At 41.8% G+C, this 19786-nt stretch overlaps 1 protein-coding gene across 1 annotated transcript in view; it reads left to right on the forward strand.

The window, feature by feature from the left end:
• The window catches only part of LOC115649418 (serine/threonine-protein phosphatase PP1-beta catalytic subunit-like), a 51343-nt gene that overhangs the window by 31417 nt on the left and 140 nt on the right, over positions 1 to 19786 (forward strand). Inside the window, exons 5-7 of the mRNA XM_030558359.1 lie at positions 1597 to 1668; positions 13479 to 13630; positions 19424 to 19570. Of these exons, the coding sequence (XP_030414219.1) occupies positions 1597 to 1668; positions 13479 to 13630; positions 19424 to 19570 (371 nt within the window). The remainder of the gene's footprint in view (positions 1 to 1596; positions 1669 to 13478; positions 13631 to 19423; positions 19571 to 19786) is intronic.

Raw genomic sequence — 19786 nt, forward strand, 5'->3', positions numbered from 1 at the left:
AATAGTCTTAAAATAGATTGAAAATTAGTAGGCTCTCTTACTGACCTAAAGGGGTGTTCTTGGATAAAACAGCTGCCACCATCTGTCAACTCTGAAATGTCAAGTGAAATCAAAATTTAAATGACTCTCTTTTATAGTGAAAGAGTCTTCCTGCCATGTGAACTCTTTAGAACATTGGACTGAGCAAAATAGACTTTATTTTTAATGTTAGAGCTCCTAGGTTCTGTTCTCAGCTTTGATTGATTTTTGTGGTTTTGGACAAATCACTTAACTTCTCTAGATAAAGCAATCCTTTAGAGGGCTTTTCAAGCCCCTTTCTTCAACTTAAGTCTTGCTGTAGGGCTGTTAGAGTGGAGCAGCCTTGTAGGTACTCTTCTAAATCGCTGCATGCCAAGGAGTCTGCTTCCATGCCTGCATAGCTTAGGCTAGTGTGGAGAGGGACAGTGGAATCACAAACTGGCTGTAGTGGCGCTAAGGGCTTGTACACACTGCCGCTTATGTCAGTATAATGTATATCACTCAGGGGTGTGAATAAACCACCCCCACCCCAAGCAATGTAAGTTACGCTGACCTAAGCACTGGTATGTCAGTGGGAGATGCTTTCCTGCTGACATAGTTACTGCCTCTCTCAGAGGTGGTTTTATTATGGGAGAGCTCTCCCATTGGCATAGAGCATCTTCACCAGATGCACTACAGCAGTGCTGCTGTAGTTTTTCTAGCTTAGACTAGCCTTCATATTCTGCATAAGTGGTGTGCTGCAACTTTGCATCCTGACTATATAGTATGGAGTAAGCTCTTTAAGCTAGTTTTCCCAGTGAACTTTGCTTCACCTGTATAAAAACCCAGTTACTTGTGCTTTATGCAGATGAAATAAAGTTTACCTGTTTGTGTAATGGGTATGAGACCGACTTACTCTGCAGTTGCAGTTCTAAGTGTCAACAGGGAAAACCCACTTAAATTCCCCACCTCCTCTCGCCCCCCCCGCCCTTTGAATGAGAATGTAGCATACAAATAAATAAGTACTACAGTAGAACCTCAGAGTTACAAACTGACCAGTCAACCACACATCTCATTTGAACCGCAAGTATGCGATCAGGCAGTAGAATTTGGAAAAAAGCAGATACTGCATAGTACAGTACTGTGTTAAATGTAAACTGTTAAAATAAAGAGTTTTTAAAAAAAGATTAGACAAGGTAAGGAAATGTTTCTATGCTTGTTTCAATTAAATTAAGATGGCTTAAAAGCATTGTTTCTTCTGCATAGCAAAGTTTCAAAGCTCTAAGTCAATGTTCAGTTGTAAACTTTTAGAAAAACAACTAATGTTTTGTTCAGACTTACAGACAACTGCTGTTCCTGGGGTGTTTGTAACTCCGAGGTTCTACTGTAAGAAGCCCATTAAATGCTGTTGCAATCCTAATGCACAGACTAGTTGTATTTTAAGTGGTGTCTAGAAACCCGCTGACTTTTTTTTCCACTTTATATTACAGTGAAAATAATGCATGCTATATCACCTCGAACCTCCAGTTGTGCATTTCCTGTTACCCTTTTAAAAGTAAGAATACAAGAAGCTTAGTTAATTTTTGTATATATTTACAGGACTGTCACCGGATCTCCAGTCAATGGAGCAAATTCGGAGAATTATGAGACCCACAGATGTTCCTGACACAGGTAAGACATACAGAATTTATTGCACATGTATCTTGCAGTGATGCCAAAGCAAACTTACCAGTGGCATTACAATATCGGAACCAATTTCTATTTATGCAGTTGAGAGCCTTGAAACAGTCTAATTGTGCTTCAATTGTAATCTTCAGTACCCTATTCCTGTTCCTACCTAAGATCTCGAGGCTTTCCTTGTGCGAAGTATGAATTTCATTGTGCTTTTTGGTAACTAATTGAGTATTTGTTTTGACAGAGCGAACGCCTGAGATCAGATACTTTTTTCATCTTTTGTTGTCATCTTGGCAGAATTATGAAGTTTGTATTCCTTGCCTAAGAGAAGGGACTGCAGTGAATTATCCCAAATAAAAAATAAAACAAGACTTTTAGAAAATCAATAGAATAGCTAAGTGAAATCAGAAAAACTTAACTGAAAATACAGGTTCTGTCTCCGTAGCCTTGGTTAAATAGGCCCCAAACATTTAGTTGTTCAAAATCCATCAAAGAACATAATCCGTGTTTCTAGAGTTATCTTGGTTTCTCATAGCATCAGCGTTTAAATTAATCTGGGGTTAGTAGTACTCTTTTTGCTGTGCAGGCTTGTCAGTTTTTTATAACCTCTGTTGCTACTTTTCTGTGGCCAGAGTTTGAACTTGTTTGTATTAATGTTCTAGCCCTAAAGTTCTCTTTTCCATGATCATATTAATACTTGCATAAATACATTTTATGGGGGGAGCAAATTGATCTTTTACCATTACAATAGCCACTTCTATATCATTTTTATTAAAATCTACCCCCTTGTCCAGAACTGTAGGAAACAGAATTGCTATTTCGTTCCCTAGTATTAAGGAAGATGTTTAGCCCTGCATACGTGGTGTCTAGTAATGCATGATCTTGCTTTGAGTGAGTAGCTGTTTGTTTGAAGTCAATTTGCATGTTAACCCTATTGTGAGACCTCCTTTATCTTTGTCATCATTACACCATCTCCTTTAAGTCCAAGATTTTAGTATGAAGATCCTCTTTCACAGCTGACTTCAAATGTCAGTCTGTTAATTTTTATTATATCAATTTATGAATGGGTAGTATCCTGTCCATTGCCATAAGCCAAAATACATTAGGGTGCAATTAATACCTATGTAATTCGCATCGAGATGCAGCATGAGGCAAGTAGTGGAGAACTTTCACAACACAAGTGTAAATTACAACATTAATTCATACCTAAAATATCTCCTTGCATTGTATTATTTAACTGGATTTAAAAAAAAAAACATGAAAAAGGAAGACATTTTAAACGTCAATACTTAGCTTCCATCAGAAAGTCCTTCAAAAAAGGAGGGCTTTTTAACTAACGTGTCTGGTGTCACTGCTAGAGCCAATCCATTTTAAAGCTGCCTGCAGAGTTATTTGATTCTAGTTCACAAACACACTTCCTTCTGAAAAATCTTATACCTACTTTTGTTGCAAATGACCCCCAAAACAGTTTCACTGTTCTTCTGCTGGTGCATGCCCATGCCAAGCTATAAGACGGTGTTGACCAGCAACAGTAAAATCAAAGCTGAAACTGAGGAGGCTGAAGAAAAAATGTGTGCGTGTATAGAAAGAAAAAGGAGGGTTGTTCTTCTAAGCATCAACAAGGAAAACCCACTTAAATTCCCCCCTCCCCTCCAAATTTTTTTTTCAAGATCTCTTAAAATATGGTAGATTCTTAACTTCTTTAAACCATGAGTGGCAGTTTCTCCAGTCTAGTTCAGCCACAAATGATTTGGCTTGATGCGGGAATTATTGGGAAAGATTCTGTAATCTGTTGGTTGGAGGTTAGACTCTAATTTTAAAAAATGAAGTTGAACATTCCTTTAAGTTGGCAATATTATGGGGCTCTGAATGTTAAGTCTTTTTTCCCTGAGGCCTACTTCTGTACCCCTCTCCTCTTCAGTGATTTTTTTAAATAGTATTTTCAGCTTCATACGCTTGATGTGATAAAACTGAAGTGGCTGGTGTAGTGACAATGAATTGAGAGTTTGGTAATCAGAATGGTCATTGGAAAATTACCGCTGTGCTTTCCTATTCTAATGTCTTCAGAATTACTCGTGTTAATTTTATTGAGTATACTGAGGTTGAATCTATATGCTGTTTACATGGTGTTAGGAGATCATGTTAAAATATCATTAAACATACAGAGCAGTAATATAATTTCATCTTAATTGTGTAGTTGAAACCAAAATACGTTGTGGAATTTTGTTATAGCACTGTAAAGGTCATGGGCCAGATTCATCTAACCTGACACTTTTGTGTGGAGTCATAAAGGAAAGGTCATATGATCCCCTTCATCAGAGGACAAGTGCAGCCCAAAAAGTGAGAGCTCCCGGGTAGTTTCTGTCAGCATATTCCTATAGAAATCTTGATAGAGAGAACCATCAGGGAGGGCAGTGCTGCCACCGTTTCCCCCTCTCAAGATATGCCCAAATCTAGAATTGAGGGTTTCAGTAGTCTCTTGCAGGTTCTTTATTTTAAAATATTAGAGTACTAACCAAAAAGCAAGCTTTCTTGGTAGATACAAATTGCTGAATGCAGGCAGTACATTTTAGCATATCAGGTGGATTAAGTACTAGATGTTTCTGTGCAGTCTGTAGCTGTACCTTGTGTTTTGGATGACTAGTCAAATATAGACAAGTAAATTTTAATGTCTGTACTTTGTTTGGCGGGGATGGGACAAGTTAGGACAGAGCATAGTGACAGAAAAGAAATTGAAGACACCTTCATACCAGAAACATCTTCAAACTAACCAGAAAAACCACTCTGTACTGTAAAACAGTTTTGGTGCATTTTCTTCATACAGCTGTTATCTGTCTAAGGGTACATCTACACTGGAATAAAAGATTCATGGCATGGCTGCCCTGGCCCAGGCAGCAAGGGCTAAAAATCATTGTGTAGACGTTTGGGCTTGGTCTGGAGTCTGGCTCTGGAGCCCTCCTCCCTTACAGAGTCCCAGAGTTTGGGCTCCAGCCTGAGTCTGAACATCTACACAGCAATTTTACAGCCCTGTGATCTTAAGTCAGCTGACCCAGGCCAGCCACAGATGCTTAATTGCTGTGTAGATGTACCCTAAAAGCTCTAGTTAAAATGACACAATTGTTGTTTTACTTTGAGATTTGTCGGTTTAGTTACATTTCTAAGCAGGCAAGAATGGTTGTCAAAACAAAGCCACTGTTTAGAAGTACAGAGTATCTGAAAAGCGAATGGCGCGCACGCGCACCCCGTATGTCTACACAAGAGCCAGAAGGTATAAATTAGAGCTTAAGGAGATACCTGATTGAGCTAGTGCTCTTAAAAAATAGAGCAGCAAAGAGTTCTGTGGCACCTTATAGACTAACAGACGTATTGGAGCATGAGCTTTCGTGGGTGAATACCCACTTCGTCGGATGCATGTACATCCGACGAAGTGGGTATTCACCCACGAAAGCTCATGCTCTAATACGTCTGTTAGTCTATAAGGTGCCACAGAATTCTTTGCTGCTCTTACAGATCCAAACTAACACGGCTACCCCTCTGATACTTAAAAAATAGATGTCTGTGGTAGCATGAGTGATGGGAGGGGAGAATCACCCCTCCCATAGTCCCATCTGAGATCTGTATGGCTCCTCGAATTGGAATTTACACTTTCCAGCTCTAGTATAGACCACCTGAGATTTCACAATGGTGAAATGGGTTCTATGAAAAGTAGTATACCATAAAACTAGTGCTTTGGGGTTTTTAAACAAATTGTTGACTGAATCAGTATACCAAAATTTTGCCTCATAACATTTTATGGCAAACTTGGGTACCTGAAAAGGGTTTTGTCTGAAGAAATAAAGTTACTTTATTTCGGCAGAGTGAATAACTGCATTATGGACACCAAACTGGAGTGTTGAATACAGAACAAAAAAGTGTGAACTGTTTCCTTTATAAATACAATTTTTTTTGGCAGTTTGATTAGTCGATTTATGAAGTAACATCCACACAAATAAACTCATATGGCAAGTTTTCATCTTTAAAGTGTACAGTAGCATCACTGGCTTAAATCTAGATAAGACATTGAGCAGTAACTGCCCATTTTAATACTGTCAAAAGCTAGATTTATTTTACTTAAGTGTGTTGTTCTATAACAGAAGACTAGCATATTTGTAATTGAGTACCTACCTAGAATACCTGATTCCCTTTATCCTACTTTGTAGTTTTACTATACTTGAAGCATGACTACGAATGGAGGAGGTTTTTAAAATATGTTAAACATGTCAATTGAAATTGTACATTTAGAATAAAATGTCATGTCTCTTGCGGAACTCTCTGGAAAGACTAGTAGGGTCCTGGATGTAACCCATTCAACTGCAGCAGTTTGTAACAAGTACTAAAGTGGTGGTCTTGACAAGATACTGTACAGCCTAATTAGATACTACATTTCTTGGTTTTTAGAAACATTGAGTCAATGATTCACAAAAATGAAATCCTTGTGAAACTTCATATTGAAGAATGTATTTTGCAAGCCTGACTGCTGTACTACAGTATTGCGGAGAGCCATCTGAGACTCTCTAGTTCAGTCCACAGATCAATATTCAGTCTCTGATCAGAGTTGGTTTCTGCTCTGCAATATGCATGTGTAGCAGTACTCAAGAACTGCTCACATAATCACATAAATGTGCTATATTTTCTTCTTACACCTCTACCCCCAATATAACACTGTCCTCGGGAGCCCAAAAATCGTACTGCGTTATAGGTGAAACTGCATTGTATCAAACTCGCTTTGATCTGCCGGAGTGCGTAGCGCCCCCTCCCTCCCCCCCCCGAGTTCATGTTATATCGGGTCAAGTTATGTCGGGGTACAGGTGTATGTAGTTTATCTAAATGTTTCACTCATCAGTCCACTTAACTGCATTCGGCTGGGTTTTTTTGGTCAGGTTGGTCAGTGGGGCAGCGATTTGGCTGTAGTGTGGTACAAATCGCCTATAGTACCCGGCCAAACCTAAGAAGGATTGGACCTGTTTCTTTGACTTTGGGACAGGCCGCTTTTGGATAGCATCCACCTTGGCCTGTAGGGGGTTTATGGTTCTTCGACCCACCTGGTGTCCCAGGTAAGTCACTCTGTTTTGGCCTATTTGGCACTTTTGGGGCTTAACAGTTAGTCCGGCCTGCCTGATGCGCTCAAAGACCTTTTCCAGGTGTTCTAGGTGTTTGGGCCAGGAGTCAGAAAAAGTGGCCACATCATCGAGGTAGGCAACTGCATATTCGCCCAGTCCTGCTAGTAGACCATCTACCAGCCTCTGGAACGTGACGGGTGCATTTCGCAGCCCGAAAGGAAGCTCATTAAATTCATACACCCCCGCATGGGTGATGAATGCTGATTTCTCTCTTTGGCAGGTTCATCTAGCGGTACTTGCCAGTACCCCTTGGTTAAGTCTATTGTAGAGATGAACTGGGCACGTCCCAACTTTTCCAAAAGCTCATCGGTGCGTGGCATTGGATAGTTGTCTGGACGAGTTACCGCATTTAGCTTACGGTAGTCCACGCAAAAGCGTATTTCCCCATCTGGTTTGGGTACCAGAACCACTGGAGATGCCCATGCACTGGTAGATGGGCAGATTATACCCATCTGTAGCATGTTCTGGATCTCCCGTTCTATAGCAGCTTGGGCATGAGGAGACACTCGGTAGGATGGTGTTCTAATGGGGTGAGCATTACCTGTGTCAGTGGAGTGGTATGCCCATTCAGTCCGTCCTGGAGTGGCTGAGAACAATGGGGCGAAGCTAGTGCACAGCTCCTTGATTTGTTGCCACTGCAGACGTTCCAGGGTGGTTGAGAGGTTCAGCCCTTCCACGCCACCGTCTTTTTTTCCCTTCGTAGTAGACACTGTCAGGCCACTTAGCATCATCTCCTCCCTGGACTGTAAAATGACAAACCTGTAAGTCTCTGGAATAAAAGGGCTTGAGAGAATTAACATGGTACACTCTGGGCTTTAGGGAGGAATTGGGAAAGGCTATGAGGTAGTTAACAGCTCCCAGGCGCTCTTGGACCGTGAATGGCCCTTCCCATGATGCTTCCATCTTATGGACCTGTTGCGCCTTCCAGACCATAACCTGGTCTCCTACCTTGAAGGAACGCTTTCTGGTGTGTCTGTCATACCAGGCCTTTTGCTCTTCCTGAGCATCCTTTAGGTTTTCTTTAGCAAGCGCTAAAGAGTATCGGAGGGTGTTTTGTAGGTTGCTTACAAAGTCCAGAATATTAGTCTCTGGAGAAGGTGTAAACCCCTCCCATTGCTGCTTTACCAACTGTAATGGCCCCTTAACCTCGTGGCCATACACAAGTTCAAATGGTGAAAACCCTAAACTGGGATGTGGTACAGCCCTGTAGGCAAAAAGTAACTGCTGCAACACTAGGTCCCAGTCATTGGAGTGTTCATTGATGAATTTACGTATCATGGCCCCCAAAGTTCCATTAAACCTTTCCACCAGGCCATTGGTTTGATGGTGGTACGGGGTGGCAACCAAGTGGTTCACCCCATGAGTTTCCCACAGTTTTTTCATGGTCCCTGCCAGGAAATTAGATCCTGAATCTGTAAGGATGTCAGAGGGCCAACCTACCCTGGCAAAAATGTCTGTTAGGGCCAGGCACACAGCTTTAGCCCTGGTGTTGCCTAGAGCTACTGCTTCCAGCCATCGGGTAGCAAAGTCCACGAAAGTCAGTATGTACTGCTTTCCTCTGGGTGTCTTTTTTGTGAAAGGACCCAGAATATCCACAGCTACTTGCTGAAATGGGACCTCAATTATGGGGAGTGGCTGGAGAGGGGCCTTGACCTGGTCTTGGGGTTTTCTCACTCTTTTTGGCACACCCCACAAGACTGGACATACTTGGCAACGTCCTTGCCCATCCCCTCCCAGTGGAAGGACTTCCCCAACCGGTCCTTGGTTCTGTTCACTCCAGCATGGCTACTGGGATGATCATGGGCTAAGCTTAAGAGCTTTTCCCAGTACTTAGTTGGAACCACCAACTGTTTTTGCGGATGCCAGTCTTCCTGGTGTCCACCAGAAAGAGTCTCCTTGTATAAAAGTCCTTGTTCTACAACAAACCGGGATCGATTAGAAGAGCTGAGAGGCGGTGGGGTGCTCTATGCCGCCGCCCAAGCCTTCTGAAGGCTGTCATCTGCTTCCTGCTCAGTCTGGAACTGTTCCCTTGAAGCTGGAGACACCAGTTCTTCCTTAGACTGTGGACTTGGGTGTGGTCCCTCTGGAAGCAATGTAGGTGATGGGGTTGTTTCCGTTGCTGGTGAACCACTCTCCGCTGGTGCACCAGCAGGTATTTCAGGCTCTGGCTGAGCCTCTTGGGTGTGGTTGTCAGCTGCTTCTGCCAGTTTAGGCTCGCTGGCGCCCTCTGGCGTTGGGGTTGAAGATGGATTTGGAAGCACTGTCATCAGTGCTGGCAACGGTTCTGGTGCTGTCTGTTTTTTCCAGTTCCTGGTCTGGGACTGGAGTCACTGTGGCTGTTTCAGTTGTTGGCATGGGATCCAGGTCCATTACCCCTGTCTGGGTCTCTGGTAACACAGATGGGACCTCAGTGGACGGCTCAGGAACAGGAATGGGTCTGGAAGCTTGCCTGGTTTGGCTACGTGTAACCATTCCCACTCTCTTGGCCCGCTTCACCTGGTTGGCCAGTTCTTTCCCCAGTAGCATGGGGATGGAATAATTGTCATAGACTGCAAAAGTCCACCTTCCTGACCAGCCTTTGTACTGGACAGGCAGTTCAACTGTAGGCAAGTCTACAGCTTGTGACATGAAGGGGTAAATTGTCACTTGGGCCTTTGGGTTGATGAATTTGGGGTCTATGAAGGATTGGTGGATAGCTGACACTTGTGCCCCTGTGTCTCTCCACGCAGTAACCTTCTTTCCGCCCACTCTCAAAATTTCCCTTCGCTCCAAGGGTATTTGAGAGGCATCTTGGCCTGGGGATCTTTGGTGTGATGGTGGTGTAATGAACTGCACTCGTTTGGGGTTCTTTGGGCAGTTGGCCTTTATATGTCCCAGTTCATTACACTTGAAGCATCTTCCAGCTGACTGGTCACTGGATCGAGGTGAGTTACTGGAGACTGGTGAGGTGGAAGAATAGGGCGTCTGTGGCTTTCCTTGGGTTGTCGGTAGGGTCTTGTGCTGCCCTCCACTAGGGTTTATTGTTGGTGTGCCCCCTGGGGTATTCGCTCCCTTGGACAGTAGGTTTTTTCTTTTCTGCCACTTCCATCCATTTGGCTCCAATCTCCCCCACCTCGATTACTATTTTGGGCTTTCCATCTAGGATGTACCTTTCTATTTCCTCAGGAGCACCATCTAAGATCTGCTCCATTTGTATCAGGAGGTGCAGCTCGTCCAGATTGTTAACCTTTGTTCCTGATATCCAGGCTTCATAATTCTTTGCAATGTGGTAGGTGTGTCGGGGGAATGACACATATGGTTTCCATTTTTGGTTTCTGAACTGCCGACAGGCATGTTCAGGTGTTATCCCCATTCTGTATCTGGCCTTGGTTTGAAAAAGTTTATAATCGTTCATTTTCTCCTTAGTCATTTCAGCCGCCACCTCTGCTAAGGGTCCACTGAGCAGTGGCCTCAATTCTACCATGTACTGGTCTTCAGAGATGCTGTACCCAAGGCAGGCTCTTTCAAAATTTTCTATGAAGGCCTCAGTGTTATCACCTGCCTTGTAGGCGGGAAATTTCTTGTGCTGCGGAACCATTATTGGCGAAGGGTTGTTAGGATTGGCTGGGTTCTGTTGCTTAGCCTTTTCTAATTCCAGGGCCTGCCGGTGGGTTTCCCTCAGGAGTTCCAACTCTCTCCTGTGCGTAGCCTCTTTTTCTCTTTCCCTTAGCTCCATCTCTTTTTGTTTTATTTCTAGTTCTTGTATTTTTTTTCCATATCTCGCTTGTGCTCTGCGTCTTAGATTTGTGCCTGTGCCTCTGCCTCCGCCTCCATTTTTGCCTTGGAGAAGTCATGGTTCCTGTTTTCTTGTGTTGGGGTGCTCTTGCTGGTTTACTGTCTGAATTACTGTTCCTCTGCTGCCTGCTCTGTTGCTAAGCGACAGTGTTTCTAACAAGCCTTCCCTACTAAAACTAGAACAAAAGGAAAACCTTCATTTGCATATGTGTTCTGCTGGTGTAGTTGACTCACAGCTGGAGTTCTATTGTCTAACAAAAGACCCCTGTTAAACTTAATGGCCCTTGCCTGAGGCCATTTCTATGCACAGCCAGATGGAGCAAGGAAAAAAAATTTCTCTGGGTATGGCTACATTTGGAATTTCAAAGCGCTGCCCCAGCAGCGCTGCGGGAGCGCTGCCGCGGCAGCACTTTGAAGTGTGAGTGTAGTCAGAGCGGCAGTGCTGGGAGAGAGCCCTCCCAGCGCTGCATGTAAACCACATCCCTTACGGGTGTAGCGTGCAGCGCTGGGAGCCGTGCTCCCAGCGCTGCTGCCCTGATTACACTGACGCTTTACAGCGCTGTATCTTGCAGCGCTCAGGGGGGTGTTTTTTCTTACCCCAGTTGCAGCGCTGTAAAGTGTGAATGTAGCCAAGGCCTCTGGCTGTAGGTTTAAAAAAACAAACAAACCCTTCTCTCTGCTTACAAGCAGCTAACAGAGAGAAGAAAATTAATAATTTTACTGGCTTTTGGATTCTACTATCCCAACTGCTGCACACCATGTCAAGTATAATTCCCAATTCTGGACCTTAGCATCCAAAATATGGGTACTAGCATGAATTCCCCTAAGCTTAATTACCAGCTTAGATCTGATAGGCTGCCAGTAATCAGGAATTTTTAGGGTCTGATACCTTCTGGTCCCCCCAAAACCTTCCCAGGGGACCCCAAGACCCAGATTCCTTGAGTCTCTCAACAAAGGGGAAATAAGCCATTCCCTCCCCCCTCCCTTCTTCCTCCCAGCTCCTTGCCGCCCTGGGAACACTAGGAGATCGCCTGATTCAACTTTTTGAATCACCACACCGAGAGGAGTGTGACCTTCCGCCTCACCCAGAGGCAATACAAGCTGCGTGGTTATAACACAAAGAGAAAATTTATCCTTCCCTTCTCCCCACCAATTCCCTTGAACCTTAACTAGGAGAAAAAAAAATTAAACAGGTCTTAAAAGCAAAACTTTAAATAAGAAAGAGAGAAAAAAGTAAAAGGTTTATCTCTGCACTTTAGATGATAAAAAGTTAGTCTTTCAACTATAAACAATAGAAAGAAACTCTCCAGCAGAAACACAATTTAAGCTACTTCCAGCAAGTACACATATGTAAATGAAAAAAAAAAAACAAATTTAAAAGACTATGACCGCCTTTTCTTACTCACAATTCTGAATAGATAAGAGACTGTAGCAGGGAGATTGGCAGAAACCTGGTTGCACCTCTAGTCCCGTCCAGGACCCAGAGAGAACAAAGCCAAACCCAAAACCCACAAACAAAGGCTTCCCTCCCATGAGATTTGAAAGTATCTTGTCTTCTGATTGGTCCTCTGGTCAGGTGTTTGGGGTCCCTGTTTGTTAACCCTTTACAGGTAAGAGAGACATTAACCCTTAACTATCTGTTTATGACGGCAGCCCCGCCCCCCGAGTTCATGTTATATCGGGTCAAGTTATGTCAGGGTACAGGTGTATGTAGTTAATATAAATGTTTTTCGACCGTGTTCCACCCAAAAGCCTCCAGCAGCTTCTTACAAATTACCAAATCCCACAGGCCTTTAGCTGCAAAAGGTCGCGGTGATAGCGTTTGTGGAGCTGATGAGGCAGGGTTGACTTTTTTTTTTTTTTTTAAATAAGGCAACTCATTAGCCGTTTAAATCACCAAGTTGAAATCCTTGATTTTATTTAAATCAATTTTAATGAAATTTCTCATTTGTATTTATTTTCTAAAGAAAGATGCAGTCTCATTGATATAAACATTAAAACATGTTTATTTACAACTAAATATAGTGACTTTATCCTAGATTTGGTTACATCTTTTTGATGTGTAGGAGGGTACACTACAAATGCATATGTTTATTTAAGCGATTATAGCATAGTATTTTCAGATTAATTGTACATTTTTAGTATGTTAGAAAATGATACTGCTTATTTACTAGATTTAGTTTTGCTCATTTTGTCAAGCTGCTGTTTAAAGACACAACAGCATATGTTAGCATCTCTTATCAAAACATGTTTCACATCTACAACTAAATGATATATTAAACAGATTAGTTAATCAGTTGATTGAATCAAGCTGATTGTTTCAGCTCAAACTGGATAAATTTTTAAAAATGCCTGTGTGAAACTAACTGGAACTTAAGTGCCCACTTGCCTATATCTCTTGAAAAAGAGAGTTTCCTAAGTTACTTACCTCTTGTGCCATAGTAATAAAGCTTGATCTCAAAAGTTAGATGTTTTTGTTTTTTTTTAAATCCTGAATCTGTCTTTGCGTAAAAGGCTGCTTTTCAGTATAAAGTTTTCAATAGGGGCTTATAGATTCAGCATATCTACTTTTTATGTAAATGTGGTGAGAGGTCAGAAAATACATTAAGGCCTGAACTACTTGTGTAAAATTCAGATTTCACTTTAAATAGGTTTTAGTTTTAAAAGAGAGACTTACTATAATTTTTTTCTTTTTTCCAAAGGAACACTTTTTTATTCACCCTCTTTTGAGGGGAGCTTTTCATCATGTTTGCATAAGTAATTGCTGATTATTGATGATCCCCTACAATTATAAGGGTTGTGGGTTTTTTTGGGTTTTTTAAAAAAGGGGGGGGGGAATATTAGGACACTTCCTAAGATTACTGTCTTTCACAGGCTTGCTGTGTGACTTGCTCTGGTCGGATCCGGACAAAGATGTGCAAGGATGGGGCGAAAATGATCGTGGAGTCTCATTCACTTTTGGTGCTGATGTGGTCAGTAAATTTCTGAACCGTCATGATCTGGATTTGATCTGTCGAGCTCATCAGGTACAAACTCTACTATCTTTGCTACTTTAAATCTCCTTCTAGTCTTTCTTTGAGGTATTTTGGCATTGAAAGTATTTATCTTCATTTATATTTAGGATATTACTTGCAGGTATCTGGATTCTGCAAAATCCACTTTCCAATCTAGCATTTACAGTTTGACCAGATGTAGAGATCTTGGTACTTCCAGAACAGGGGTAGGCAACCTATGGCACGTGTGCCGAAGGCAGCACGCAAGCTGATTTTCAGTGGCACTCTCACTGCCCAGGTCCTGGCCACTAGTCCGGGAGGCTCTGCATTTTAATTTAATTTTAAATTAAGCTTCTTAAACATTTTTGAAACCTTATTTACTTACTTACAACAATAGTTTAGTTATATATTATAGACTTATAGACCTTCTAAAAACATTAAAATGTATTACTGGCACACACAACCTTAAATTTGAATGAATAAATGAAGACTCGGCACACCGCTTCTGAAAGGTTGCCGACCCCTGTTCTAGAAGCACCAAATACAGAGGCTGTTCCTCAGAAACCAATATTTGTGAATACTTATTTCAGTTTCAACAACCGATGTCATGCATACTCTGCCCCCCACATTATGTAATTGGTGTGACTGTTTTGTTCAGTGAGAGCATGTGGTGATTCTACTGGGGCAATTTAGGTGCCTAGGCTTCAAGAATGATGTAGAGTAGTGTCTTAAAAATAGGACATGGAATCAGAGGCACCGAGCAATACAACTTAAGCTAAAATTTAAGTGACATCTGATTTTGGCAGTCTACTTTTTTGGGTCTCCAACTTAATACATACATTTTCAGAGGTACTGAGCCCCTTTAAATTGTGGAAATATAAACAAATATATTGAAATCTGCATTCCAGAGTTGCTATCTTTTATTCTGGTTCCAGTACACACACACATTTTCCCATGGAAGAATCTATTTGTGTGATTTGTTAAAGATTCTGAAACTGTACTTGATGCTTAAGTACACAGATGACTTGAATGTTAAATGTTTCTATTCAAACGGAATATCATTAAGCTCCATAGACTAAGAATTGACCTCTCTTGAGAGTGGTTCCCATTTTGGAGTTAAGTTTCATTACTTGTACTGTGTTTTTAAATTAACTTTTTTTCTACTTCTGGTAAATAAAATGATGCAGGCTTTTACTGCATGTCTTGCAGTAACAAAATTTTGCACAGGCACTTTGGTTGAACACTCATGGATCTGTCTCCACTGATGCAAGTCACAGATCTTTTCTCCTGCAGCAATAATTGTGACAGACTGTAGGTGTTTCAAGATCAGTACCTTCAGATAGCTTTGCTGCCAATGTATCAGTTGTTCAGTCTCTTTAAAAACATGCAGTGTAGTTGTAGCTTTGTTGGTCCCAGGATGTTAAGGGCAAGGTGGGTGAGGTAATATCTTTTATTAGACCAACTTCTATTGGTGAGTGAGAGAAGCTTTTGAGCCACACATAGCTCTTCAGGTCTAGGAAAGGTACTCCCAGCATAACAGCAATACGCAAGGTGGAACAGATAGTTTAGTATAAGTAGCTAGCACATACTGGAAGGGACCTTCAAGGTAGAGTAGTCAGTTAACACATGCAGTCATGGGACAAAAGAAGTGTTAGACTGTAACGATCCATAAATCCAGTCTCTCTGTTCAGCCCATTATTTTTAGTGTCTAGCAAAGTAATGAATTTTAAGCTCCCAGGCTTTGTCTTCTGAAAATGTTGAATAGTTTTCCAGTTCATGATCAAACCAGTAGACAAAGGGGTGCTATTGTAGTCCTCAACCATGATTGTGTTAACGAAGCCAACTGACAGCTCTCCAGCACCACTTATTATAAAGAACTCAAAAGACCGCACACCATGATTTACCAGAAACTTAAGCATATCATCAAATCCTTCCTCAAACAATTCTAAGAGAAACTCTACAAACTCACCCCCCATGAACCCATCCCAGGGACCTTCTACATGCTTCCCAAGATGTACAAACAAGGGAACCCAGGCAGAGCCATCGATAAACATCTCATGGCTCAATATGAAGAACTATTGGGACCCATAGAAACTATCCTCAAACCATTCCCTGCACAAAGGGCCACCTTCTTCCAGGACACAACTGACTTCCTCCACAAACTTCGCAATATTAAAAGCCTCCCTCAGAACACCATCCACGCCACCATGGATATCACTTCCCTAAACACAGCATCCCTTACAATGATGGCATAGCTGCCTGCCTCAAATATTTACAAGACAATGGATGACCCTCAGATGCCCACCCCAAATGCATCGCCAAACTCATCCATTTCATCCTCACCCATAACAATTTTATGTTCAACAACGAACTTTGTCCAAACCATGGGAACAGCCAGGGGTACTAGAATGGCTCCCCAATATGGTAACCGTGGAGATTAATGGAAGGAGGAGGCACACATCAGAGCCCTAGGGGGGCTCACGTTAAGACCCTAGTGGGACTCTGGGTGATTGCTACTTCCCACCACCCAACACAGATGTAATGAGGTTGAGTAGTGTCCGCAAAGGAGAAACTAAACAACTAATTATTTCTCAAGAAAGGTTTTTAATAAGTTATGACTGTAAAGGCAAAACAGACAATGTGCCTAATGACTTTACATGTACTGGTTGGGGATGGTTACAGTACAAGTTCATATGCAATACTGATACATTAATCAACTGTAGTTTACTAATTTTAACCTAACTATAAGTTGTTAAACAAGTTGTTAAACTTTTATGATAAACTTGATGGTAACTTATAGTGAAGTCAGGCACAGCGACTTGTTAAACCACTATGATTTATAAACTAACTTCACCAGTGCTGTACCTACTTTCAGCAAGGCACAAAACATATATAGTTACTATATATTGATTAACTATTGACTACTACTATTTTTAAACAACTTAAACTTAAGTCTGTATTAATCCTATAGGTTAAGATTACCCAGCTCGAGCATAACCAGACCTTTTAAAAATCTTACCCTGCCTTCGTCCAAAGATGATACATTGCCTTCAGTTGACCATTTCCTGCACTGGCCAGGCACAGATGGTCAGTGAAGTGCAAGTCCCTTTGGTTCAGGGGCTGTATGTGAGCCTGACAAAGAGCAATTTCTTTTAGGTGTACACACACACACACGCCTCTGCATCTTATTTATACAGTATTTGCTGGCCATGTTTCAAAACAAGTCAACCAATCAAGGTGGCCAAATATTCTAGGGTGGCATTTGCGGTTTTGAAGTTATGAACTGTGCACCAGTGCTCAGCTCATTTCTTCTCTATGCAGCTAATAGTGGTCAATTTGCTAGACTCAAAAATGCTCGAATCAGCTTAAAGAGGTATTTGGTTGCAGAGCATAGTAACCACAAGTCTGTATCTACCTTGACAGAGTTTTCTTTTTAGTCTATAAAGCTTCCTAGATAGATTATGCTTATGCCTGCAGGATTCTACTGTACTTGCTTCTTACAGCTTCCAGAAATTTGAGGCCTAACAGTACTTAGCCTGACACTACTTGACAAGGCTTATGCACATTAATCACACCAACCTCTTTATGGGCCACCTTGAAGATGAATTTCTGGACAAAGGCACCACAGAACAAATGATATACCTGAGATACATCAGTGATATTTTCATACTCTGGACAGACAACTTAAACTCCCCCATAGACTTACACCACAACTTCAACAACCAGCACCCATCCATTAAACTCTCTCTGGAACACTCTCCCAGTAGCATCCGTTTTAGCCCTACAGACAACCATATACAGGAAACCCACAGATCACTACACCTACCTTCATAGATCCTGTAACCACCCCAGACATACCAAGCAATCTGTTAAGTACAGCCAGGCACTCAGATACCACAGTATGTACTCCAAGGAATAAGTCTGGAATATATACCTTAACACACTTTAAAACTGCCTTCACCAAACAAGGGCACTCCACCAGACAAGTAGATCGCATCATGGAATGAGCAACCCAAGTACCCCAAGAGAACCTGCTTCAATACAGAAATAACCCCCCCTTCCCTCCCTCCCGACCATACTCCCCTAGTTATCACCTACTGCCCCACACTGGGACCCATACAGTGACTCATCAAACTACAGCCCATACTTGAAGGGGACTCCATCCTAAAAGAAATCTTTCAGGAACCCCCACTTCTGCTTTTCAAACAATCCCCCAACCTCTCCAAGCTCTTAATCATCAGAAGCAAACTCCACACAGACCAGGACACACCAACTCAAAGCTGCACTAGACCCTGCCAGAACAGGGCTGCAAGATTTTGCATCTATCTCCACTGCTACAATGATTAGCACCCCCTACAACACATCTTTCATGATCCATGGATAATCCTACATGTGCCTATCATAACATATGGTGTATCTCATCCAGTGCACTAAATGCCCCAATAACTCTGAGTCAAACCAGACTATCACTGGGCTCTTGAATAAACTCACATAGGAAAATAAGACAAATAACATCACCTGTGGGTGAACACTTACCACAAAGCAGTCCCTCTATCTGACCTATCAGTCGTCATCCTCAAAGGAAGCCTGCACAACATTTTCAAAATACAAGTGTGGTAGCTTAAATTCATTATTATTCTATACACTAAAACCCATGGATTGAACAGACCCTGGATTTATAGCTGCTTATAACAATCTGTAACCTGCCAAACCCCCACCCCACCCTTTTTTTTTTTTGTCCTATGACTGTAGAGGCATTAACAGGCCACTCTGCCTTGAATGGTTGATTTAGAATATGTGCTAACTGCTTATGCTAAACTATCTGTTCCACCTTGCATTTTGCTGTGATACTGGGAATACCTTTCCCAGACCTGAAGAAGAGCTCTGTGTGAGCGCGAAAGCTTGTCTCTCACCAACAGAAGTTGGTCCAATAAAAGATATGATCTCATCACCTTGTCTCTTTAAAAACATCCTTCTAGGCATTGTTGTTGCAAAATAGCTTCACAATTTTATGTCTGGAATATCTTTATAGATTTTAGACAAAATAGTGTTAATGTAACTGTTACCCCGACAATGAGGATTAGCTGGCCATAGAAACTATTTTATTTTAGGCATACATTTTGTCTTTCATTGCCTCATGGTATGTCTGTGGTGGTGGTGGGATGCAGCATGGAGATCTGCCTTACCTAGGTACTGGTCATTCTTGCACTATAGTTTGAGCTGGATTACTGCTTTCTCTTTAGTAAAGAGAGTGATGAATATCTCTGTCAGAAGCTAATTCTTTTAAGTACAGTAGAATCATTTTCATGAAATCTTTTTAGAACATGGGAATTGTAACATGTTAAAGGGGTTTTTATGAATGGCACCAGGGTATAGTAAGAGAATGATACGGGATGCAGTAGTAATGTGGTACCTTTTTTAAAAATATTATCTAAAATATTTGTCGAATAATAAAACTTCTTTTGTACTCAGTATAAGGTTTTCAAATATTTATCTATTGCGAGCATGGTCACCAAACTTCGAGTTTGAAAATCTTAATCTAATTTATCAGCATATTAGCTATAGTTGTTTTTAAGCTATTTGATTTCAAATACTTAATTTTTTTTCTGATTTGGCACCACAGCCCAGTGTTGTGTCCACCTCTCAATCACTAAATGTTGTTCCTTTCACTGCCTACTTGTCTGTAACATAAGCAGTTGCTGCCTGCTTGAGAACTTGAGTTTAGGTCATAGAATGAATCTAATTCCTGCAGGGTTTATTGTCTCAGCAGATAGCTGTATTGACTTCAGCTGCTTTTTGTGTTTTCTCCTCTCCTCCCGTTAACAGGTGGTTGAAGATGGTTATGAATTCTTTGCTAAACGACAGTTGGTCACCCTATTTTCAGCTCCAAATTACTGTGGAGAGTTTGATAATGCTGGAGGCATGATGAGCGTGGATGAAACTTTGATGTGTTCCTTTCAGGTATACTATGCTGCTAGATTAAAACTTAGGCCATGTCTACATCTAAAATTTTGCAGCGCTGGTTGTTACAGCTGTATTAGTACAGCTGTATAGGGCCAGCGCTGCAGAGTGGCCACACTTACAGCAACCAGCGCTGCAAGTGGTGTTAGATGTGGCCACACTGCAGCGCTGTTGGGCGGCTTCAAGGGGGGTTCCGGGACGAGAGAGCAAACCGGGAAAGGAAACCAG

This window comes from Gopherus evgoodei, chromosome 3, assembly GCF_007399415.2.
Source record: "Gopherus evgoodei ecotype Sinaloan lineage chromosome 3, rGopEvg1_v1.p, whole genome shotgun sequence".
In the NCBI taxonomy this organism is placed as follows: Eukaryota; Metazoa; Chordata; order Testudines; family Testudinidae; genus Gopherus; species Gopherus evgoodei.